This window comes from Myripristis murdjan, chromosome 1, assembly GCF_902150065.1.
Source record: "Myripristis murdjan chromosome 1, fMyrMur1.1, whole genome shotgun sequence".
Lineage (NCBI taxonomy): Eukaryota > Metazoa > Chordata > Actinopteri > Holocentriformes > Holocentridae > Myripristis > Myripristis murdjan.
The window spans coordinates 27,415,317-27,442,433 of NC_043980.1; the positions used below are offsets into that span (position 1 = coordinate 27,415,317).

General features: G+C 40.7%; 1 protein-coding gene across 10 annotated transcripts in view; it reads right to left on the reverse strand.

Moving 5' to 3' along the window:
- Positions 1-1,901: 1,901 nt before the first annotated feature.
- Positions 1,902-27,117, reverse strand: part of trim2a (tripartite motif containing 2a) — a 31,812-nt gene continuing 6,596 nt past the window's right edge. For 2 of the 10 annotated variants that reach the window (XM_030049840.1, XM_030049877.1), the window contains 12 exons: positions 12,864-13,042; positions 12,148-12,177; positions 11,228-11,465; positions 10,472-10,623; positions 9,986-10,166; positions 7,743-8,466; positions 7,230-7,333; positions 6,778-6,945; positions 5,593-5,773; positions 5,075-5,145; positions 4,546-4,686; positions 1,902-3,540 (listed from right to left, as the gene is read on the reverse strand). In XM_030049840.1, the coding sequence (XP_029905700.1) occupies positions 3,388-3,540; positions 4,546-4,686; positions 5,075-5,145; positions 5,593-5,773; positions 6,778-6,945; positions 7,230-7,333; positions 7,743-8,466; positions 9,986-10,166; positions 10,472-10,623; positions 11,228-11,465; positions 12,148-12,177; positions 12,864-12,997 (2,277 nt within the window). In that variant the 5' untranslated portion in view covers positions 12,998-13,042 and the 3' untranslated portion in view covers positions 1,902-3,387. Of the gene's footprint in view, positions 3,541-4,545; positions 4,687-5,074; positions 5,146-5,592; positions 5,774-6,777; positions 6,946-7,229; positions 7,334-7,742; positions 8,467-9,985; positions 10,167-10,471; positions 10,624-11,227; positions 11,466-12,147; positions 12,178-12,863; positions 13,043-13,125; positions 13,206-16,877; positions 17,236-19,910; positions 20,342-23,883; positions 24,030-27,117 lie in introns of those variants that run through there. The other 8 variants (XM_030049858.1, XM_030049868.1, XM_030049849.1 and 5 more) reach the window with 8 other exon arrangements.

The following is a 27,117-nucleotide window of genomic DNA, read 5'->3' on the forward strand; positions in this document are numbered from 1 at the left end:
GGGAAAATTCTTCATTCACAAATGCAAATTTAGCAATACTAAACCCTGTTTTGTTGTTTTCCTGCAGGATGTTGAGCAATATGAGAAACTACTTTCTAATTCAACTAACAAGAGTGCAGTCAAAAGACTTAAGGTCTATGTGTTTTATAATATTTTTGTATTATACCCCTGGCTCTTTTCTTACCGTCCATATTCCTTGTATACTGATTTGTGTTCTTGCTCTGTTTGTATACTATCCCCTGTATACTGATTTTTATTTTTTTTTATGTATTTATTTATTTATTTTTTAATGAACAAAAACAGAGATGTTGGCCATAAAACCTTTTAGCTTCACAGAGGGAATGTCTTGTGAATAAATGAACACTCTTTCTTTCTTTCTTTCTTTCTTTCACCTCGGCTATTTATGTAATGTTGTGCACGCTCAAAAAAATTTGGGTACATGATGCCTGTAAGCAACCACAAGGCTGTTTGATTATTTTAAATACATCTTACAGTGAATTTCATTTGATTAGCTTTTGCTCTTCATTACAGTGATAAACACTACAGAACCACATTTGAACACATTCTGCCCTGATCCAAATGATTCCCATTCCAGTGCTATTATACTGCCACAAGACAGGCAGGTCTATACTGTTAAACAAACCAATGTATTGTCTGGCAGACAGAGCCAGAGACTGTGTTCTGACTGTTTTTCAGATCATGGGTCGTTCATCCAACTTCAGTGTTTAGACTGTGTTTTGCTCTTTCACATGTCTGCTCTCTGCTCTGCACACTGTCCTGTCTCTGCCAGCGCTCACTCCACTGAAGTGGGCCGGCTGAACATGGTACCCGGCTATCCAAGTGGATGTTGCCACCTAGCAGTCAGTTATCATGATAACTGACTCTGCATTTTCCAGTCTCCTTCAGCCTGAGGGCCATTATTAAAGGGACACTGCTGATCACAGCTCCACTATGCCACAGTGGTTGTCTGCAGCCTCGCAGCAGGGACACAACCCATGTTCTTCTCTGATGCACCACGAGATGGCAGCCTTGTAAAGAAGCAGTCCCTGCTCACAATCCTTGTCTTTCAAGTCCAAAACTACATACATTTTTGTAATTTTAGGAGGCAGTCAACTGGGCAAAACTTGATGCATATGTGAAATCATTACTTAAATTGCCACATTTTCATAGCTGTAGGAGAAACTGCATCAAATGCTTGATTCAGTTTCAAATATGTGTTTCAGTGGAAATATGTTTATGAATGTTAAACTTATTTTTTGCAATAATAAAAAAAAGAAAATCAACTTTGTCTACCAATTAAAGCATTAGACAGAGCTGTTGAAATTTGCATTATTTTACTATATTTTATCTATCACTATTTACGTTTACTGTAATTTATTAATACTACTGTTACTGTGTCTGCAGTAGAAGGGATGCTGTTTGACTTTTCGTCATGATGTTGTTGCGCCCTCTGCAGTCATTACAAAACAACTCTGTTCACAGGACATGGTTTGCCTGCAGTCACAGGTAGCGGCTGTGGATTAATTTGAACATGAGGCTGCAGGCAAGCTCCGCAACAAACAGCATAAAACAATGCACTAATCATGTAAAAATATAGTGATGTTGCACATCAAATGTAGACTTGAGACTTAACAATATCAAAAAGGACAGCAGCTGTGGGACGCTGTCCAGTTCCAGAGACACTGGAAAGAAAGGAAAAAAGAAAAAATATGATACTGATACTGTGCTAAAAATGCTTTTAAAAATTTTGATAATAGCAAAAAAAAGTCATGATAGCATCTGTTTGCAGACCAGCAAAGCATATTAATTCATAAAATTTAAATATATTTTCCATGCAATTCCTCTTAATTAATTCTGTCTTATTATAACACAGACTGTACATTACAAACACAAACACAAAATTCTTTTCTATGGGCACTTTAATTCCATTTGGCATCACAAATATAAACATGACAGGAGAACAAATAATTTAACAGGATTGTGTATAAAATGAATGATTGAATTCAGGGGGAAAAATATACATTGACATAAATGAAAATGGTGTGCTTTGAGGACAAACAAAAGGTAACAGATGGCTGTGTGGACGCTGACTTCAAGGTGTTTCTGATGGGAGTTTAACAGTTTAATTAACAGCATACACCCTAACTGGTGAACTAGACATTGCATCTTTTTTTGTTTGTTTGTTTTTAAGGAAGACAATGGGTTAAGTTCACTAAAATACAACTTGATACTAGCTGTGAGGATTTGTTGACAGACATAAGGGCACATGGCGAGCTGGACTGCTGATGTACAAAGCCTCAGAATGATATTACTGGAATTTAGCTTTGACTTTAGCTTTTTTCAGCATTTTACTATTTTACTTAAATGGAACAAATTCTAAGATATTTGCACATAACAAAAAACCTATCATAAATCATTATGAGGAGGCTTCACCCTGATACACACATACACTATTATTAAGTTATTTTAAAACCAATTCACAAGCACGTGTGTGTTATTAATTTAAAGTGAGGGTGTGTAACACCGAGCAGTTGTTTCCACATATAGATACAAAAATGTTCTGACTGGATCAGTGTTCACATTGTTGTTTTGTGATTTTTCTATCAGTCCGGGACAGATGCCTACGTCGTGTGCCATAGTTTGTCTGATGTTTATTAGTAAATGTATCATGCACAGGAAGGTCTCATCATGCTTCAGAAATACCCTGCTACATAAGGTGGACAAATTTCTTTGACAGTGAACAGGCAAAATGTGTGAGGACAGTGTGAGCATTTGACAAGAAGCTGCAATTATTCTGAAAACAACTGTCACTATATTTCAGGTAAGGGACCTCTCAGTACCTCTTATTTTCACTTTGATGTTGCTCTCGTTTAACACACGATCTAACCAATATTATCAGCATCAACTCATCATTCATCCATTTACAATGGCATTATTTTCCAGTTTTCTTGCACTTGCATTAAGTGCCTTGTTATCACAAATGAAAGGCCTAACAGAAGCATAATACTAAAGATTCACTTTTCAAATCAGCAGTTTTTAGATGGAATGTATCTCAGTGAGAAACGGAGTTATGAATGGCTCTCCAAAGCACCAGTCACCAAACTGTGAAGATTAGATTCATAATGACTCTCACTCCATTCACACAACCACTTCTCTCTTTTGTTTCTTCAGCATCAGTGGTCTAGCAGGATGCCGCACACACATACACAAGGTGAGCAGTCAGATGGCACAATGAAGGCATGGCTGACGAGTGAATGGATAAGTGGATGAGTGCAAACCTGCCACCTGCTCCATACCAGTGTGTATGTCTTTGTGTGTGCACGTTTCTGTGTGTGTGTGTGTGTGTGTATATACACTGTACAGTTTGCTTGCACCAAGGGAAGAGGGCTACTGTAGGTAGCGATAGATTTTAAAGCAGTGGTTGCCAGAATCTGCTACCACAACATGTCCATCAGAGGTGAGGGCCAGACCCTGGGGGCCATACAGCGGGTCAGCTGACGTGTTGATGTAGGACAGGAACGAACCGCTGCCATCAAACACCTGCAACACACAGACAGAGAGCGAGAGGGACAGACAATAAACACCGTTCTCTGTTACATGGGGGCTGCAATATTTAGAAATACGGCATACACTGAAATAATTCGACCTGTGAATGGAGCAGGGGAGAAATGTTGGGGGCTTCACCCAAAAACTAATGACTGAATCTGACTCAGTGTAGCTGTAACTGTGTCAATGTAGCCAATGAGTGAGTAGGACTCCTGGCCAATGAACAAAACAGGAGGTGGGTCCTCACTAGAGCTTTTTCACAGCAGCCATTTTGACAGGTATATATACCGGTCTTACTAATGACATTAAATAAGGTTCCAATCCATTTAGGTCTAAAAGAGCATGAAGAGACGGTTCAGAAAAAAGACGGCTCTCTTAGACTCATTTCCTGTATCTGTGTCGCATGGGTTTCACCACTGCCCCGCCCTTTAGGAGACTAGCAGCCATCCTGAATGTGTTCACTCCAATGGGAGAAGTGAATGGGAGCACAGATTATGCCCTATTGTTTTGCCCCGCTGTCACTGAGGTAAATAGTGGATCCACTTTTCACACTTCACTTTCCATTTGGATAAAAAGAAATTTAAAGGTATGTGAAATCATGAATTAATAGTTAAAACCGAAATAGAAATTGTGTTTGTTATTATTTTTATTGAACTTTTTTGGAGGGAAACAGAATATTATTACTGATTTGAACTTGTACTGGGTTAATATCAGATATTAAGATAGCAGATAAAAATGAGCAGCAAAATGAGGCACAAACATTAAATTTGCACTGCATTTTGTGTTGTATTGTTTGAGATGTGACATTTTTATATCCTTTTTTCCCTGATGTCCAGCAAAGTGGCTGATCAACTCCATTTTGCATTCCATGAGGAATGCAATAAAGTTTTTCCTAAGGCCATCAAAGCCACTCGGAATGAGTAAATGATACAAAATCTATAGTGTTTGGGTGAAGTATTCCTTCAAGGTGAGACTTCCTTTCTTCTCATTTACGCTAACCTGTATCCTGCTGTTGCCCCAGTCTGCTACTATGATGTTGCCGTTGACGTCCACAGCCACTCCTGTGGGCGCGTTGAACTGGCCGTTGCCTTCACCATTGGAACCAAACTTCAGCAGGAACTCCCCTTCAGTGTTGAACACCTGATAATGATTTTGTTTTACAGGGAAACAGAATAGAGACAGTGATTCAAAAATCCAAAAATTGATATGGAAGTGTAGTAAACCAAATATAAACAGTATGCCAGTGTAATAAGCCATAGACAACATAGAACTTTTTTTATATATAGGATTTAGAAGTATGTCACCATCATAGGTGTTTCATTGAATTACACGAACAACACAGCAAGCTCTGTATATGTGTGTGTGTGTGTGTGTGTGTGTGTGTGTGTGTGTGTGTGTGTGTGTATGTGTGTGTGTGTGTGTGTTCTGACATCGCAGGTGACTTTCCCTCCACACCTGCTCTCAGCCTCATTAGACCAGTTGTATACTCACCTACAGTTAACCTCCACTGCTCTGATACTGTACTTACCTTGACTGAGTGGTTGTGGAAGTCTGTCACAATGATTTCATTGTTGTGGTTGACAGCAGCAAAATGAGGACCTGGATACAACAATAAGAAAAAAAGTTTATATTTACTTGTGTAATATTCTTAAATTCAACTCTTAAACGAAGAACAAGTTAGAAATTGTTTGATTTAATTATGCATTGCATTGCAAATGCTTCTGGAGAGCATGCAAACTAATATGGAAGTGGGCAAATGCAAATAAAAAAAGCTAGATTGTACCAGAGTTGGGAACACCATGGTCATGATAAGTGCAACCTACTCTCATTGGGACATGAGTTGCCGTTTGACTCACAAAAAGAAGTGCATTGTTTGAGTTCTATCACATATGTTTAATTATGTTATCAGTAAAAAGTGCTGTGCCCACTGTGCATAAGTGGTGCATTACTGGGTTTGGGTTTTAGTTTTTAGTTTGGCCTACTTCCTCATTCCACATGCAGGTGTGAGTTGGCTGGAGAGACAGTAGAGGGCAGTGCACATATTACCATTGAGTGTACCTGCAAACTGCCGGTCACCGTTGCCACGATTACCAAACTTGGTGACCAGTTTTCCGTTGGGCTGAAAAATGAAGACGCAGCAGGCCTTGTTATCGACCACGATGATATGGCCATTTCTGTCCACTGACACGCCTTTAGGGCCCATCAGCTTACCTGAGCCGAGCTTGGTCTGGAGACACAAAGGACAGAGAGTCACACTTAGTAAAGCTCTGGGGCCTCAAGCACAGTTACTACTCATGGGTGGCAAGAATTAAGTAACTACAAAAGAATTTGAAATGAAGTCACCAGTTTCCAGTGATGCCTGTTCAAGAATTATCATTATATTGTATATCAATTTTTTATTATATGCTCTGCTATTTTCTCCATTTGAAACAGTAAACCAACAGTACCACTAATACATAGTGGCAGCACCAGAAGTGTTTCAACTCATGGGCACACAGACTGAGAGTGGTAGGATCAGAGTAAATCAATATTATCCCCAAAGGGCAATTCATCTCATAGACAATGTAGTGCCAATATTTTTCTACCACCATCCCTAGTCTCTGTTCACAGGATCCAGAACTCCATGTCATTCTCCATGTTCATGTCCAAGTCTTCGGCAGCACAGCATCAAAAAACTTATCTACATGAACTTATTTTCACATTAAATCTTACCCTAAGAAAACCAGCAATCTGCTTGCCTTAAAAGGAAAGTGAAACTTTGCACCAGTGCGTATCAAGTTTCAGTTATCTATCTCTAAACATTACACTAGCTGAATAACTTCATGATTTAATGTGATCTCTTTCAAAAATAGAAAGCCTAGCCAGAGACCAGCATTATTTTTGCATGTATCTCTAAACACTGTGAGCTTATCTTAAATCCAATCAATACTTGCAGATACAGTAGATATCTAAGTAATGTTTATGACATTATATTAAAAAGAATATTGTAAAAATCTTTAGGGTGTCATAGGGATGCTATAACATTTGTTGTGAGTGTTCGCACCTGGTAATTCCCCCGCTAATATGTCCTTAGTAATAATGTTCTTTTGGCAAAACTACAGTGTGGAGGTGATGGATTTTATATTACAAGTACACTGTCCCATTGACAATTTAAGTGTCCAATACTGATAAGAATACATTAAGTCTTATTACTTGCCTTAAAGATAGAATAAATCAAATGCTATTCCTCACCTTAAACTTGCCCTCACTTGAAAAGATGCTGACCCACTTGTTGTCATAGTCAGCGATGATGATGTCACCATTGGGATGGACGGCCACACCTGTTGGCCGCTGCAGCTGACCCGGAGTCCTGCCCCGGACGCCAAAACGACTCTTGAATTGGCCATCATTGGAGAATATCTGTATATCACAAAACACATCCAATAAGACTGTTTGAATTAATTAAATGAACAGAATGAGCATTTTCTTGTCATTACATCTCCATAGTCCTGGTAGAGGATGAATCTTCAGAATTAGCGCATGTGTTGCCATGGAGATGGCAAAGCGCAGAGGCAGCACTGTTCAAGGTAACTGAATAACGATGAGTCACAGTGCTCAGCCATTAACTTTTGACTCCCTGACGTCTGCTATTTTCGTGGGCTGAAAGCACCGTGCAGCATCTCCACAGAGGCTGTTATTTTTACCTGGACACACTGGTTGTTGCTGTCCGCTATCAGCACCTTGCCCAGGGAGGAGGCAGCCACTCCCTGCAGGTTAGTGAACTCCCCTTTGTTTCTTCCCTTCGTGCCTGGAAAACATGAAACAGAACTATAAAGAAAATATGACTATCTTTACGCCACATATCATACCAGTAATCCAATAACTTGAATATTTCGTTTTGAAGTCATAATCAGTCTAATGCAAGAGCTCTATTTTCATCAAGTGACTTGTATAGGATGGCATAGCTGATATGTAACTTACTTGTTACTATCACACTCCATGTTTCATTGTAAAGGTAATCCACAGATCATTTAAATACTGATTAAATATTAGATGTTTAAAAAATGATCAGCAAGTCATGCAAAGGTTTAAGGGCAATATGGCCATGGATAAAATGATTATTAAGAGAGTCCTACTGACCATACTGGGTGATAGCTTCATAAAACATTTTGGCTAACCACATTTACAAGGTGCTGAGAGAATGACAACTTTATTACCAATTCTGAAGATGAGGTCATCCTCGATGGGGTTTTCTTTCCTCTTCCCTGTGCTGTACATACTGGCTGGCCTCTTAATGGCCTTCTGCTTGATGTGCCCACTGCCTGGTGACTTCAACCTCTTCTTCATGCCATCTGAAGTTGGTGACACATCTATAGACTTTGTAGCTTTTATCTTGAAAGGGCTCCCTTTGATATGTTGGTCATACAACCAGAGTGATAAAGTAAAGCTACCCTCTTTAGGAGCTGTGAATAAGTATTCATAAGTGCCATTCTTGTTGTCCAGTATCTCCCCTTCACCCGTGCTGCCATCGGGTGCAGACATTTCAGCGGTGATGACAGCATTGCCCATCTTGCACAGCTCTCCATCTTTGTCCTTGGTGGTTATGGTGATGGAAGTGGGCAAACCCACCACACACTGACGCAGTCCTTCGCCGGTAGCCACAGTTTCAGAGGCCACGGCATTGGTCGTTACGATGGTGCCCAAATTGTGGATAGACTTCTTTAGGCCCTCCGTCTCCACGAGGAAGTCGAGCTGGTTGTTCTCCCCGGGCTGCAGAGGAAGCTCCTGGCTGGCCAGCTCACTGAGACGCTCGCTCATCTGCTTCTTCACCAGCAGCACCTCAGCCTCAGTGCCCTGGCTTAAGGCCTGCTCTGTGAAGTTACAACTGCTGTTGATACCCTCCTGGCCCTGCAGTAGGGTGTCTAGCTGGGCTTGGAGCACCTGACACACACACACACACACACACAGACACACACCTAGTGGTTAGAGAGACAATCATTCCTATCCCTGAAGGACATCAAGAGAAAACAGAATTTCCCATAGCAACCAATGACAGCATTAGTATTATTTGTTAGCATTAGAAGGAATGTAGTAAAAAATATTAACTTTTTGATACTTCATCACAATGAATGGAACAAAGATCCATGAATTCAAATGCACACACCTGATTTACAAAATTTACCATCCATGTAAAATAATATGTCAGCTATGGCCAAATTAATCTATGCACACGCCCATAAATCTGTCAGTGTATTATAATTACCCTGTCAAACTGGTAAGTTTGACAGGGTAATTGCCGACATTGATGTACAAATGTAACCTTTCTCATGTGAGACTTAAAATGCATGTAAACATCAACTGGCAGTGAGATAATACAGATTTAAACTCAGTACCCTATACTTTAAGCATTGCTGTGAAGCTGTACAATGACTGAGATCCATAAGAGACAGCTGAATCTTATTGTACTGCAAGCAGACTTTTGACAGGCCACACACTGCTCTGTTGCTCTTTTTTGCTGTAATAGCACCACACCCTCATTAAAAGATCAAAACAGACTCACCCGCATCTTGCCATCATACTCGTCCTCTTTCCCAACAACAGAGGCCATTGAGCTATCTTAGGCAGGAGTCTAATATATCTTCTAAACACCCTCTAGCCTCACTGTCTATAGTCAACATACAGAAAGCTGTGAAACATAACAACATAGATCATGCTCCCGGAGTGGGCCAGATAAAGTGCACACTCGCTTGCAGAGTGCAGTATGAATACTGTAGTCCCTCACTGCACACGACACACCCAAATCAACCCAGCAGCTGGATACATACAGCATACTGGCTCCATCTAGCTGTAGCAATTCAGCCACATGGCTTTTTACAGGCAAAATACACAATCACACAGATAACTCTGACCTTCCCTTGGACTGCAGTTAGTTGCCAGTGAATTGTAAATCATTAGCAAAGCATGTGATGGAGCTCCAAGAGGGGAGGGCATCAGGCTTTTAACTGGACAGGGTGATTGGTTCCCTGGACTGGGGTGGTGCACCAGGCAAGCCCCCCCAACCCCCACACAATGCCTGGTAGCCCCTCCCGCTTTCATGTTTTATTTAATTGCCTTTAAGACAAGCTGAGTCCTTGGTACATGGTTCAGCAAAAACAGCTATATCAGCTGATGATAGGTTAATTGTTTTATAGATTACATCAAGGTCAGTGTTGTTTTGGTTTTTAATGTTACATGATTTTATAATTTCCTTCTGCACTGATCCTCACTGTTATGAACTTCAAAAATTCTTGATGAAACATAATCAGTTCTTATTTCTAGTGTTGACAGAGAGCTAAAACAACCCAAAGTCTGGGTGCAACTAACCAAACATCCAAACATATAAGCTACAGCTGCATGTTTCAGCTGTTTTCAATAAGAATGGTGTTCATCAGGCCACCATCATTACACACTGATGCCTCACCTTCTGTTTGAGGCCGTAGTTCACCTCCAGCTCCATGAGCAGAACACTCTTGCGGACATTGAGGGTCTTCTGCAGCTCATCAAAGGTAGTATGGATACTGTCCTCAATAGAGCTCTTCTGACTGGTCAGCTGCTGCAGGATCTCCGACAGCACCTGCAGCGCTGAGTCGATTTCTGGTAACCTGGCGTAATGGAGGGATTGGAGGAGCGAAGGCACGAAAGGTAATTGGAGAAAGAGGAATTAGTTATACAGATGATTTCATTCATTCATTATTTGTGTAACAGAGTGATGTTAATGTGCAGGGTGAATAAGATCATGATTAATAATACTGACATTAATAGAGACTGTTTTATGGCATCAGAGGGTCTTTTTTTAATCTAATTCAGATATGAATCCTGTTCTACAAATAAGTAACCACTGGAAATAATCCGTATGGCCTAAAGATGCCTGTTTGTAGCTCTGTGGGAGCATCAGCGGCTGCTGTACCTCTTCTTGACAGCATCTAGTTGGTCCTGTAGCGAGGCCTTGTGTTGCTCTACCACGTCTTTAAGAGGCACAGTTGGGTGTTCTGCGTGTTCGCCACTTGTACACTCCTGACACATGGCTGTCTCACATGGTGGACAATAAAACTCCATCACCTAGACAACAACAAAGACCGACCTCAGAGTTACATAGGGGGTGGATTGTGAGCCCAGACCACTTAAAGCCTTCATTACTCTAAATGTCAAAACACATTACTGTTATTATTTCACTCACTCTAACACTATGTTGTCTTGGTCAAAGGCAAAGACAAAGTATACCCAACATTAATGCTAAGCAGGAGAAATGCCAGTAGTTTTCAAAATGGGGTCTGGGGATTCCCAGAGGTCTTTAATGGGCTTCCACGGGCTCCTATGGGTATGGAACATGAAAAATCCCTTGAAAATGATGCAACAGAGTGTGTTTGGACAGATCTCAGGCATAACAAGATACAAAATTAATACCTGTTCTGCTGTAAAATCCCCAAAACCCAAACAATAAACTTGCAAATCAGTGTCATGAAGTGACTGAGAAAAAGGGGCACTACTACATGTTAAGATGTAACTGATGTTCGCAATTGCATTATCACATATCATATCGCATTATCCTACTTGAGTGCACTGTTGAGTGCACTGGAGAGAGCTTTGTGTGTTTATGTGTGTGAAAGAAGGAGGGAGGCGACAGTCAGAAACAGGCAGTCAGATGGATTCAGGCATCTCTTACGTTGCCTCCATGGTTGGGGCAGGAGAGCAGCTGGCCTGTGGCTACAGTGGTGATGGTGTTGAGAGCAGCGGCCTCCTGGCTGCAGCTGTCCACTGGCCGCTGCAGCACGTCCATCAGGTTGGTGATGAAAAAGTTACTCTGCAATGCCGCCACACCCTTCTCCGGCAGGATGGAGGTCTGGCGGCACACAGGGCACGACAGAGTCAAGCTGTGGGCCGGAATGTAGTTCTGCAAACACCTGGAGGACGGGGAGAGCAGGTGTCAATGTGATCGTATGGTAAGGATTTTGGTTGAATAAGCAGTAAGTGGTGGTGGTGGTTGTGGTGGCTTCAACACAAGTGTTCATGACACAGAGGAAGGATTCAGAAATACTTTTTATAGAGGGTAAGTAAATTATGCAGATGTGACCGCAACTGCAGCAGAATTTGGGATGGGGTTCTGATTTATTCAGTTGAATGGCTACACAACTGTCTAAAGTCACAATGAAATGCCATTTTGAGACGATGTTGCTTCCTTAATTTGATGTATTTCCTGTTGAAACAGCATGTCATGGTGGCATGTGATGCACGGGGGAATTATTTAAAATCATGGAGGGGTCAGATTGTTCAAAAATCTGTTTGGTATTTGTTTTATTTGTTAGGATTTTTATTTCCAACTGGTGCAGCAGCAGCAACATGAGGCAACCATCAAAGATCATTTGCCAACAAAGTGAAAATATCATTTTTCATTTCATTGTGACCTCAATGAAAAAGGGGGGATGCAACAAAACAATGAAATCTAACCTTTAATCTACTTGTCAAAACAGAAGAATAAACACCAGTTTGACATTAAAACATTCATCTAGCTATTCTAAGCAGCACAGTGGGTATCTAACCTCTTTTATGATCATAAACAATGTATATGTACTGTTTTTATGGTACCTGCTATCTGCCAGATTAAGAAAGTTGAAGCTTAAGACAAAGAAAATGTGTGTATATTGCATTAGCATTGCAAATTAAGTGACATACAGACTTCATTTGTGGCAAACGTCATAAAAATGTGATGGATGAATGATAAAATCAAGAGTCAACATTTGCAATAAAAATAAATAAATAACCCATAATGTCTTGAAGCATTTGCCTTTGCAGGAGTCCAAATGTTAATCAAGTTATGTGACAGGATAAATAAGATAGAAAAAAACAACTGCACAGTTTAATGAAATAGCTTATTGTCTCCGTACAGAAGGGGACAGGCAGAGACAGAGTCCAGAATTTCTCTGTTGTCTCAGGAACAAAGGGCGATTGTCACAGAGGGTGACAGCAGTGCCGAAGTCTCAGAACGTCAAAATGAAAAGCACCTCTACCATGGAGATCCTCATATTCACACAAAGGATGCAGTTTTCTTTGAAAATTGGAAAGGAAACTATTATCACTGCACCTGCCCCTCTCTGTTCTGCAGTGCAGCTTTATCACAAAGCACAGACACATTCTACATTTGAATTTTGACATCACACAGGCTCCTTTTGCCCACATTGATGCTTTTATTTGCACATCAAACCACTGACACTTCCACCCCCCACTCCACCCCACACAAGCACAGTTCATCATATTCAGAGGAGACTAACATGGAATCCCCACAAGATTGTGAATCCACTCACCTCTCACAGAAGGTGTGCAGGCAGGGCAGAACTTTGGGGTTTTCGTAGCGGTCCAGACATATGCTGCAGATCAAGAACTGCTTGTCGATCTGGCGCACCACAGGGCTGGGAATACTGGAGCCTTCACTGGCCATCCTAAACCTCTGACATAGGAGTCCCTCTTCCTCTTACCCTGCACCCTGCAGTGACACACAGGGAGAAGACAGAGGTAAGGACGCGCACACAAAAACAAAAGTGACACCACACATGATCAAACACACACCGTGGTGATCTTCAGGGAAGCGAGGGAAATCCGTGGGCTGTAAAGATCAAAGCTTGAACTAAAATACCTTCTCCCTCCCATGTTCATACTGAGAAAGGAAATGTCATACGTACAATCACTCAAGGCCACAGGCTTTAACCCAAAACCCACAAACACTGCATTATTAACGCTCAAAACAACAATTTTGTAGAGTGGTGCATCTGCTCTAATAAACATGGGAGGACAGCAAATATGTGCATGCAAAGCAGACAAGATAGTATCAACTCAAATCAATATTTTATTTTGACAGACTCTGACTCCCCCAAAATCCTGTGCCCACCAGCAGAAACAAGGACAACTTCTGAAGAAAACAAGGCAAGGGCGGAGGGGGTTGTTTTTAATTCTTTAATCTCCAAAATCACCAAGTCATCAAGGCAAAACCAATCACCATGGTCAGTGGAATAAACTCATTTTCTTGTAATTACCTTCTCTAATCCCTGCGTCTGTTGGGAAGGGAGCCTGGGAACAGATACAACCCCCGGGGCTGATGTGGATATGAGGAGGGCGAGAGGTCAAACTCAGGCCATGGCCTCAACGTTAAATGTCAACAGAGATACCAACTGAGGATCAAAACACTGCTGGTCTCAGACTCACAGTGTGCTAGATTGCTGATAGAATTTCTGCAAAATATTTACATATGAAACTTCACATGTGCACAAAAACAGAAATACCTGATGACTGGATTGACATTATTTATGACATCTTTAAGATGGTAAGAATTACATTCTCTATTAGACTGCAACAGGAGAAGTTGTTGAAAAGATGGGACACCATCACTTGTTTAATCCGTTTAATTTGTTTGATTACACCCCAATATTCTGGGTCTGTTTATTAAGTTTTGTTTTCTACTTTGTATTTCATTTTCTATTTTTATGTCTGCATTTTTGTTTACTTTATTGGCTCATATGGCTTCTGTATTATCTATTTTATCTATTTTAACTCTTGAACTCAGTTTTATTATCTTCTGTTAACACTGTGGTGCACAGAAGACAGATAAAGCTTTTAAGTCCTAGGGGAAATTACTTTAAAGCTGTGTGAACCTTGGAATAATTCAATAAAAAGAGTAAAAAAGAAAAAAAAAGAAAAAGAAACATGTACAGCAAAACGATAGTATTACCAAAACAATTATCAAAAACTATTGTTGCTGTTGCATGTTGGCATCTTTACTGGGCAGGGTGTGCAGAGATGGAGCTTTGCCTGACAGGAATATGGAGCTACGACAGAGAGCAAAGAAACTGCACATGAGCTGCTGCTTTACGTCACACAGCTACGCTACATGGTTGTTTCTGCAGAAGGCACTCTCGGTGATAAATATTTGATTACAAAGTGAAAGCAAAGCACCGGATGTTCAGCACAGGTCACTGAAAGAATGCTGACCTGAGAAAAGATAAAAACAGAAGAGATAGTATGTATGCTATGCTTTAATACCACATTACAAACATTTACAATGATTCCTCGTAATCTTGGCCATGATATGTATAATTATCTGAAGCAGAGCCTTCATGATGACTAAAAAAGAGCAGATACAAGACAAGGTCTTCAAAAAGGGAATGTTCTACAGCTCACACACTACTGCTGACACGAATTAGACCCAAAACAAGACATCAGTATCAACATGACAAAACGGTGTGTGTACAATCAAGACATGCTTGCTCTCAAGGCGTCTCTGACACATCCTGCAATCCTATCAGTTTTGAATCCGTCTGACATTGGTGATGACGTTATCTGACAGATAACTCGCACTTTACAGGCAGGGAAAGTGTGTCAGCACTCTCATTGTCTCTTCGCATTGAAGACAGGCATAGAAACAGGCCACCTCTGCTGCTGGGAAAAATACCCTCAGGGAAACTTCTTTCCACAGTGCATGCTCTCTTTCTCCTTCTTCCTGCCCGCTCTTCATCTCCCTCATTTACCAATCCCTCCCTTTCACTCTGCTGTCTCTGTTTGACCCAAAAGTAATGTATTACAATGTATGTACATAATAAATACTCAAATTTGACAAACTTTTATACATGGACATACAGTATATGGCTATTATCCAGTACAAATATATCACCAGCTGCCACTGTCATGTACATAATGTTGAGCAGGTATGGGTGCACACATGTGACCATTACAGGACAATATGTTGTTTTTATGCACATATAGGTAACACCTATATGTTCAACATGCAGGGGCTATACATAATCTACATGTCCGGGCGGGTACACAATCTATAACTGTTTCATATATGACTGTACATGTAACATATATGACAACAATCTTCTGGCATAGGGGCATGTTTGCTCATATATTAGATTTCTGTATGGGGTTTCTCATGCACCAGAATGCAGGAGATATAAACAACAACCGCACCAAAATATTTATGCAGAAACGTATATTTTATGCAAAATTATATGCATCATCTTCTCCCTCAAGTGAAAAAAGATAACCACAACATGGTGATTTGGTAAGTCACAACTGGTGACCAGAGGTTGTGAAATTACTACCATAATGTGACCTCCATGTCGTCAGCTGGCAATTATAAAATTTCCAAATGTTAGAATTTGTTACATCACTGGAACGTAATCTGATAGCAGGCAGCTCCCAAGCACAAACACTGACTTGTTGACCAGATCAGGAAGGCAGATCTTATAGTTCACTGACAGCTGAACCAATTTCAGTTTCTCATTTCTGTATATACTATATTGTTTTAATGTTGTAGTAGGGCCAGTGCATATACTTCTGCATAATGCAAGTGATGCACATACTTACAAATTAGGATTAACGCACAAAATAAAATTAATGCAAATATTTCTGCATTATGCACATAATGCACACACTTTTTTACAAATTTCTAATGCATATATTTTTTGACATATTTTTTTTTCCCATAATTTCACTTATACTTATATATATTCTTCTCTTAAGAATTTGACTGCAACTGACCCAATTTCTCCTCCGGAATCAATAAAGTATTTCCAATTCTGATACCAACAACAGCAGGCTGGCATCACCACCAGTCAGAGCAGCTCATCACCAACCTCACCTCGTTATCTACAAGCTCTCCACCAGTTTGACCAACTTGACCAAGCCGGTCTATCAGCCACATCCAATTCATGACCTGCTAAGCTTCCAAGCCAGGATTTCAGAGCAGGGAGGCAATGAACATAGAATTTGCATCTTCTCCCTTCAGAAACGTGAGCTCAGAAATAGAAGGAAGGCACCCATCATTTGGATCAGTGAGATCTGAATGACAACGAATACTGCATGCCTATATACACAAACACAAACACTCAAATCTGATGCTACATCAATAACTTAACAGCTCCATGCAGACTAAGCAGATAAGCAGTGCATCAATGATGGAACTGATTATAAAAGTGAATGGTAAATCCTGCAGGCAGCCACAACACGACAACAGAAGCCCTGTGCTGACAGCGGACAAGGTCGCGCCAGCCACTCAGCGCTCCACTCTTACATAACCAGATCAGCTCCAGCTCAGATCAATGATCGCAGCTAGACTGAGATGTCATCTAACAGTCATCAAACAAGTGCTGATGACAAGGATCACCATAAGAATAGTGAACAGCATTTTACCAAACTTATTTCCTATTTGCATATAATGATTCTGCAAAACAAATTTACAATTATCATCATGCCCTCATATGAAATGTGAGATTATCACAACACTGGCTATCATAAATGACCTCAGCATTACTCAAAACACTTACAGTGCTGCATCTATGAACCAATCAACAGGCGTCATCCACTCCAGTGCGCAGCCACTGACCGATACACTCGCTCCATATGAGTGGAACAGGCAGTACTACACACTAAAAGCCCTCTTCGCCAAGCATCACGTCACTCTCTGTGAGAAGCCTTGCATGTCGCCAACAAATATCTTCCTCCAAGAAGCAGCGAGGAGCCAAACAGGAGATGAAAAGATGTGTGTGAGCAAGAGCGCTCGTACATGTGCGCATGTTTGTTGGTGTGCACGCACATGAGAGAGGTGGAGGGAGGGGGATATAGCCAAATGGGACATCTAGCCAATGAATTCACATAACATCTCATCCCCTCCTCCCTGCTCTCCTCCCCCTCGCTGGCACTCTCCTCTCTCTCTATCTCTCTCTCTCTTTCTCTCTCTCTCACAGGCTAGCGCTCTTTCCCTTACCTCCTGCCTACTTTCCTCTGAAGTAAATGCTGGCTCACTGCAGCACATTCAGTGTGTGCAGCATCATGAGCATGTGAACATTTATTGGCTGATCTCTGGTGATGCAGCAAATGGGAAAAAGGGCAGTGATTATGGATCCCCACCACAGCCAATAGAGCGGGAGCCAAAAGAATTTTTATGTGTGCATGTGTGTCTGTGTGTGTATGGCCATCTTGCTGACTCACTGTACATGCAGAGATAGAGCTGAAGGCATGCAGAGGGAAAAACAGAGGGGAACTATGGAGAGAGTGAGGGAGGGGTATGTGGGAGAGGATAATGGTTAGAAAACATGAAGAGAAGGAATGGAAGTGAAAGGGCAGAAAAGGAAAAGACAGGCAGGGTGCTTCAAGTCTGTCAAAATCAGAAACACTGGTTGTGCGTGCATGTATACCTCAGTTTTCTGGCACACACACACACACACACACACACACACACACACACACACACACACACACACACACACGTAATTTCTACATTGTCCCACAGAGTCCATTGTCACAGCAGATCTGACTGCAGTCTGATTGCCATTATGTCCTACTGTATGTCTATGATAACAAAACGAAGGAGGCCACTATGTGTGATTTAAGAAGCAGGGATCTTAATTAAGAAACCTCAACTGTGCTCATGTCTGCAGAGTCATTTTGCATGGATGGATTGCCTGGATTGTGCAGCAAAGCTTTTAGGCCTTAAGAAAAGGCCAAAATATGAACTTGATTGTGGAGAATGAAACCAAAATATTTTTGCATGCACAGTCGCCATGCATGCACAAAACATGAACTGTAACATTCCAGTGGTTAGGAGTGACAAACAGAAACACGGCTGGGTAAGGAGGAGGAGGTCTGGGATTTGAGTTTAATGAACAGTTCCTATAAATGTCTGAATCCAAGTGAAGTCAAATGAAGATCAACCAACAGCTCCGGGTCTGAAGGACAGAATGCTGAGCGGGATGATTCTCAACTTAGACCAAACTAACATTTTTTTTAAGAAAATATAATACTGAACATTCCTTTGAAGCATCAACCTAATATGGCTAACATGAGATTTGCCTCTCATTTATAGATTTACGTTACAGATTTACATTATCAGTTATTATCATCATCAGGAACAAACATCACGCTCAAACATTGTAAAAAGCACTTGCATCATGAGGAATGGGGATGATAGTAGCATGGAAAGCTGTATTTATTAATTAATTAGTTTGACAATAACTGATTACCAGTTTCCTCTGAGAAAGAAGATAGTTGTCAGAGTGAAACCCATTCAAAGAGGACTTTTTCCTTCTCTATATCTTCCATTAGCCCCTATAAAATATAATAACAATGTGACACCAGTTAAAGAACAACTAGATTCTGTCCCAGAATCTTGATACTTTTATAGCAATAAAGGTACCAGTATTTCTGTTCATTTAGGGGAAACAAACTTATTTCTACTCGCTGAAAATGATGAGAAATTGCTGCCTTCCATCAATCAGGCTATACCATTGCAAAAAACAAAAAACAAAAACAAAAACAAAAAAACAAAAAATAGCCATTCAAGTTTTTTCTGAGATCTAAAATTCATTGGCAAAGCTTTTCCTGGTACATTTCAGAGGAATTTCACTTGATCCTGGCACTGATTTTTTGTGCTTTTCATCATCCCTGGCAGCTCCAAGGCTGTTCCAGTGATCTCATCCCAGAATGAGCTGGCCTGAATGAGCTCAGTCAGTGCTGTTACAGGGTTACGGGGGGCGGGGGGGATAGAGAGAGAGAGAAAGAGAGAGAGGGAGAGAAAAAGAGAGGGAGAGAGAGAGAGAGAGAGAGAGAGAGAGAGAGAGAGAGACCAGTGCTATCCACAGCATCATTCTGAATTCAACACTTTGACCATGATGTTACATGTGGATGGCAAAATTACATAATGACAGTTGCATGTTTACCTGTTTACAGCCACCAGCTGCCACAACAAGCACAGCTTTTTGAATTTTAGGCTGCACCCTCTGCAAGACAAGGCCTGCATGAGAGCCATCAAATGAAGAGTCACTCATGTCTCACGGGCACAAACACAAACTGAGAAACACACAAGCACACAGACTCTTCTTCTGAATGGTTAACATGTCACTAAACCTGTTTTTGCAGCTTGCTAGTTCACACGGAACCTAACATCAAACACTATTTCAGCTTTTTGCTCTTTAACACAACCAAAGACGACAAATTAAAACATGAGATGAATTATTGCATTGAATAAATAAATAAATAAAAACAATAAACTGAACTAGAGCAAACTAACATGAAATAAAGATCAGATTGTTGATTGTCTATAAACCAGCATTTCTGGCTAAAGGCTTTGATTTAAAATAAATAAATAAATAAATAAATAAATAAATAAAAAAGCCTCAATATACACCTGTCCCCGATGAAAAACATTTTTAATTTCAAAGGTAAAGTATGCAGACTTTGAGTTTTATTTATAACAACTTTAGATTGTTCAAACTTCTGACTACTACTCTATATGATTCGATACTGCTGCTACTACTACGATAGGCTGGGCTGTAATTTCAAACCAGCTTGTTTCCACTCACCAGCATGAAGAGAAAACAGCAGTGTTGTGACACAGTTTAGTTTGGGACAACGGCCTCAGCTGCTTGACATAATCTCTGGTTTCCACTCGGCTCTCCATCCCACAGCTCTTTCCAGAGCACTGACCTCAGCTGTTTTCCCCCTTCTCTTTCTTTCTCTCCCTCTCTCCCTCTCTCTCTCTGTCTCTCTCTCTCTGTCTGTAAACTATCCCCCAAACACAAAATGCCCTGTCACCCTGCACACTGATGACACTGCCCCGTCAGGCCTGCCACTGTCAGAATGTAAACAAGTGAAAGCGGGGCAGAGAAACACATGAACTTCTGCAAGCCAACAAAACATGACAAGCCCTTCTGTAACACGTAACATACTAAGACAATCATGGTGTCATATTGGTCCTCCTAACTCCACCTGGTCATATTATCCAAAGTAGCACATAAATACATAATAGAGTGTGTGGCATATTGGTTAGGAGAGTAGGCCAGCGGTCCAGTTATATGATGACTGTTATGCAGACAGGTTGGCGCTAACTTTGTCATGACGACAGAGGTATATTTAAATAGAGGGATGTTTTCAGACCTGTAGAACACGTGTGTTTCAACTCTGGAATTCAAATAACTGTTTTCGTCATGTTAACATTCTTCACTTTAAGTTAGTGAGATACACCCTCACACTTGATGCTTATACACAGAAATGGCAGTGAAGCAGCTGTAGTCAGGGAATCTCAAGTTTGTTATTTTACTCCTCATTCTATGTTTTTTGTAAATCACTGTGCAAATTTCAGAACTAAACTAGACTAAACTAGACTAAACAAAACTAAACAAAACCAAACCAAACGAAACCAGACCAGACCAGACCAGACCAGACCAGACCAAACTAAACTAAACTAAACCAAACTAAACTAAACTAAACTAAACTAAAACAAACTAAACTCAACTCAACTAAATCAAACCAAACTAAACCAAACAAAAAAAACCCAAATTAAACTAAACTACACTAAACTAAACTAAACTAACCAAACCAAACTGACCTAAACTAAAACAAAGTAAACTTAACTAAACCAAACTAAAAAAAAACAAATTAAACTAAACCAAACCAAACCAAACAAACTAAACCAAACCAAACCTAGCTTAACTAAACTAAACTAAACTAAACAAACTAAACTAAACTAAACTAACTAAACTGAACTAAACTACACTAAACTAAACCAAACAAACCAAACCAAACCAAACCAAACCAAACCAAACTAAACTAAACTACACTAAACTAAACCAAACAAACTAAACCAAACCAAAACACTTTGCAGTCATTTGCATGAAGCCTGTGGTCAGATCTGTCCATGCCAGATATTTAAAGCCCGTCTCTCGGTCATGTCAGCCTAACTAAACACTGACGCTCCCTGCAGTGTAATGTCACCCCATTCATCGTGCTCTGCATCACCAGAATGACCGCTGCTGGAGGAAAAGCCAGCTCTCACACATCAGTTACACCTAAAATCACCATTACACTGAGAAAACATGGCACACATATGGCTCTGGGGACAAAAGCTACATCTTGTTTTCTCGCTGCGTAATCAAAAGAAGACATCGTAGACTTACAGTGAACCATACACTGATGGAGTGTGTAAGCTGCTGCGGCTCAGGTAGTATCTGTACAGCTGGCCTCAGTGCAACCTGATTGCATGACATCATTCTGGAAATGTGACCTACATCTCATCCACAGATGTTCAAATTATCATAAAATAATCTCATGAATCACAGAAGCATTTGGAAACCTGGTTCCCGGTTGGTAGTTTTGTAATGACACGTAGCCATCATGCAGCCACAGATTAGCCTGTAAAACACCATTTAATCATTATGAAGGTGCATTCATGTTATCATTCATAGTTTTTATTATGTTGTTTTGATTAGTTCAATTTATTTTGGGTCATTTCAGCACCTAAAGACAAGCCACACTGAAAAAAAACATCCATTTTAACAAGTATTAAAATCTTGTTATTCTTAAAACAAGTGAAAACATCTGCCAGTGGGATGAGATAATCCCACCGGTTGTTTCCAATGTAGTTTCACTTGTTTCAGGGCTTTTTCTGGGAACAAGTATAAATATGCTGAAACAAGGCAGAACAGGGCAGATCAGCCCTCTGGTATCAAGAAAATGACACTTGAATTAATAAAATTCTGGAAACAAGTGGGATTATCTCATCCCACTGGCAGATTTTTTCCTCTTGTTTGAAGAACAACACGATGTTAAGACTTATTAAGATGAAGATTTGTTGCGGTGCAGTTTGTCTTTAGGTGCTGAAATGAAATACAGTTAGAGGATCTTAAATTTGTGTTTTCCTTATCATTCTGTGTTTATGTGCAAATTATAAAATGAAACTAAACTACCATGGTGAGACTAAATGACTTATGCAATGAACAGACTGCTACAACTTATATACCTGAAGGAAGCTGCTGCAAAATGGTCAGTTTTACTATTCTAACATTACTAATGTGTATCATGTTAAGGTTTACCCCACCCCTGAATTATGCACACATCCACACACACACACACGCACACACACTAATCTAAAGCATCCACTAGAGACAGGATGATGGGAGATTACAGTGACAGAGCACGCTGTCAGCCTTAACATCCCCTCCTCCACCCGTCCTCTTGTCCAGTCTAAACCACCACCAGCATCTTTCAAAGCCTCTGATGGAGCGGGGCTGATCACTGTGGCTTTTAAAACTCGAAAGTAATGCAGCTCCACAGCATGGTTTTCTCTTCAGCACCGCTTTGGAAGTACCGATCACATATTCTGGCATTTTGTAGACAGAAAACTAAAGTAAAGCCACTCTTTTTTGGAGAATTACTAATGTCTCTGTATTGTAAAAGTGGGCTTTTTAAACTTGTATATCTTTTATTTTGAACTATCCTCCAGTGTTTGTCTGATTATGCGAGTAAGTTTCAGAAAGAAAGGGTGAGTTCAGCTAAGAGAAGCGCCATCACTTCATTTATCTGCCAACTGTGCATTCTGTGGACAGAAGATAAGGCAATCTAGGTGCATGTGTGTGTGTTTATGTGTGCACTAGTGACCTCAAATTAGAGATTATAAATGTGCGAGCATAGGGAAGTTGCAAAGTGTCCATTCTGTTTCTGTCAGCTATAATCCAGTGTAACACAAACATTATGACCGAATACCGAAACAAAACCTGCACAGTAAACATGTCATCATAGACATAATGTTGACATAATCATGCCAGAAGAAGGCAGTAATATGTGTGAAATCCATCATGCGGCATGAATAAAGTAATCTAGTTACTGTGTTATTGTATTGGCTTTCATACGTCATCACCACAGAAGTCAACACTGCCTGGGTTTTCTCCATCAGCATTGTTTTGCACAGTCCCCAAGGTGAAGTTTACAAGTTCACTTTCAAATACTTCAGGTTGTAGGCCTACAGAATAAAATAAAGTAAGTGCCAAGTGAGTGTGCTTCTTCTCATCTTCTGCACCCACCCAAATCTCAAACCACAGAGAAGATGAGCTGCATCCTCTCTACCAGAAAAACAGGAAAAAGGAAATGAAAATATACAAATTTCTCACTTGACAAATATAACAAGTACACAGGAGGCCACTGGGTGAATAATATATGTTTATGCGCAATTTGTGAAGCACTGTTAAGTGTAACATGAAGGGGAGGAATACCGACTTACAGTATAAGTGTTGTGGGGATATAAAATGGTACTAGGGAGGCATATTTTATTAATTAGCGATTTATACTACAAAAGCGATACAACCTAGAGACAAACACACTAACAGCCACACTCAGTGCATCAAGACTGTATTTCTAGCCAAAGGGACATTGTTAGTTTCTCCCTTCCTTTAACCGTAAATCTTACCCAGTTTCCTGCCTCTCCTCTTTCCTCCACCTATTTCTCACTGTTTCCACTCGTCTCTCCATCTCTACAGGAAAAAGTCCAAAGACTGAACTTACTTAGTCTCCATGGCTGCTCTGCTCTTCTCTCTCTTCTCTCAGAATGAACACAACGCTGCTCTCTGTCACCTAATCCTTCTCATCTCTGACATTGTGTGTGCAGTGGGAATGCATGCGAGAGGCCTGAGCTGTTACAATAATCCAAACAGACTGACAGAGAGCCACTGGGTGAGCAAAGACTGAGGGGGAGGGTCTCCGGTGTCAGAGGGAAAGCACCGGCCTATCAGAGAGCTCGGTGAGGCCTTGGTGGGACGGGTCCAAAGCATGTGTTGCTCTTTAACCCCAGTGAAGGCAAGAGGGCCGGAGGCATGACAAGCATAGAGTCAGATAAGGAGGGACAGAGGAAGGGGATCTGACAGAAACAGAGGAGGAGGAAAAGTGCAACAAACATGCCAGCAGCGACTACATTATTTCAGTTGTACAGTACAACAGAGTCCACTGTATCTTAGAATATGTAATGTGCTTTTTTTTCATGTGGGGGGAAAGGCACTACAGTTCCATGTGCAGAAAGGCCCCAACTCTACACAAGTTCCACTGTTCCCTCTAGCACGCTGGGATGATGTCATTTTTGAGGAATGAACTTTAATCAGAGCCACAAAACATCATGTCTTTCATGGTTTGTGCATCTGCAAAATCTATTGTGGCTTTTAAAACAAACTGCATTTTCGATTACCATCCCATGCAGTCGACACCTCTATTAATAGTGCTTGATGCACTTCAGATGGCCAAAATTGTCCTTTTTAACAGTCATGCGGCCTCCAAACACATCTGGAGGCCACAATAACCACAAATGACAGTTATGGTGCTGTGATATACAGACCTGGACAGTAACTCACAACTACAGCTCAAAGGGCAAACCAGCAGTCACTTATCTACCAAACAAGCATGTTGCTTTCTCTTAAACTTGCCTCTAGGGATGTACCACAGTAAAGCTGAGACGGTAAACAAGACAGAAATGATGCAACATCACCACGCCGACTTCCCAGGAGAAGGGAGGAGCGACACAGGAGAAAATCTCCTCAGTCTGGGTTCTAACAATCATTGCAAGACAAGAAAATTCACTTACCATACTGACAGCATGTTTATGTTGTTTATCTTAATGTTATGTGTCTTCTTACATATTTTCTATGTTTTGTTGTCTGTGAATCTCAGGAAGAGTAGCTGCTAACTTACTGACAGCTAATGAGAATCCAATTAAAGAATAAAGAAAAAACAATCTCGTGTGAGACCTTAGCTTTACTATCTTGGCAGAGAGAGTGTCCTTTGTCCATTCTGTTCTGGGCTGGCACCCAGCTGCCAAGACAGCAGCCTTCCTCTTATTGTCCTGATACATTTCACACTGCCATCGTGGCAGAGAAATGTTGGCCAGGCCATAATAACATAATCACTAATGCTGTCTAATCAGATATGCACATGCAAACACACTTTGCCATGATTTGACACTGGGCCTCTTGGGAATTTCCTATTTCCTGAAAGCTTTAATCTTATTGGCAGGCTGCAAATAATGTTTGTAGCAATTATCCAAATGTATTTGTTTTTCCCCTGTCCTTCCATCTCTGCTTAATTGGATTACTAACATCTTAGAGATGGCAGCGTGGTCTTGTGAAGAAACAGGGATCCCTTCAATTTGTGTCATCTTGGCTTTATATAATACTGTAATATATATTTTTACAACCATACAACATGGAAAACAGCAAGAGCTATGCCTTAAGAAATCAGTAAGTTAGCAATGGAAGTAAAGGTTCCTTCTGATTCAAAAGCACATACATGCTCATTGCTTAACTGCTCACTAACATAAGTAGAAATAAGGACTGACATATTCCAGGTACTATCAAGTGTCAGAGAGTAACAGCTGTGAGATAATCTTTACAGACAGTCATGCATTTTGGAACTGCAGACATATTTTACATATTAAGGTCTTTTACTGTTCAAAACATTGCATGGTGACCAGGGCTGACTAAATATCAGTTTGCATACAACCTACCACTTGTCGAGGCATGATAAAAGAGTGCCTGATGAATCACTGCAGCATATAAACACTTGATTATGCATGCCCAACACAAAATGAGACATTCAAGCCAAAGAAATAGAAAAAATAAGGGTATACTGTCTTCTCAAGTTCAATTTGAAGAGTCCCTCCTGCTGTACCTCAAGCAAACACAAGACAAATTGCTTGACCTAGATGGAAAAGAGAAGCCAGAGACAACACACACACACACACACACACACACACACACACACACACACAAATCTGCAATGAAAACACACTTCCAAAACGAGGCAGAGATGTGAGCTTGGACAAAAAAACTCCACATGCAAACACAGTGTGCAAACGAATTGGAAGTGCTTTGTTTAAATTTACATTACACTTTATCTATTGTACACACAAACAAAACATTGCATGCACAGGGATGAGCGTCACCAACCAGACACCAGCCAGACTTTTTTGCTATTAGTAGCCAAAGGTTAGCAGGCCACCTGTGTGCAACATGCTACACTTCAAATGGACCCAGCGACCTGAAACACAAGACATCATGACCACTGTGTGTGGTGTTTTATTCAGTCAATATAGACAGCTTGGCTATATTACTGAAATGAGTCAACAAGCATGACAGAGTTAGACAATACTCTCATGTTACGTTTTTAATGTTAATTATATGGATGGGCTACATTCCCCATATGCAACACTGACATCCCCTGCTGGTGGGAGAATGACACAATACACTTGGGTGGAGGATGCATCCTGGTGCCATCAACAGGCCTAATCAAGCCAAGACATTTTGCAATGATTACTGCTGTATTTTTCTGTGTTTTACAACTAAAAAAAAAAAATAAAAAATTGCATTACTTTTTTTTTGTCTTGCACAAGTACTCTCCCTTTTCTAAATAAATGAAAATGTGCCCAGTTCTGCAGTGCCCCACTTGTTACCAAGGTGTTACAGTAACAGGACTCCGTCATGTGCTTCAGACTTCTCCAAATCAGCAGCAGCTTCAGCAGCTTCTCCAAATCCATTACACACACACACACACACACACACACACTCAGAGCTACAACTCAGTTAAGTGTCACTAAGCTGGCTGGAGTCCAGTGCCAACTAACTAGGCTAAGTGCATGGAAAAAGTAGTCAGCACTCATCTCACATCCTTTATAGGGGATCAGCTTCATCAATTACAATTTGCTCATAAACCGCCCAGACAGTCAGAGAAAATAATGCTCACCATAGTGGACCAAAC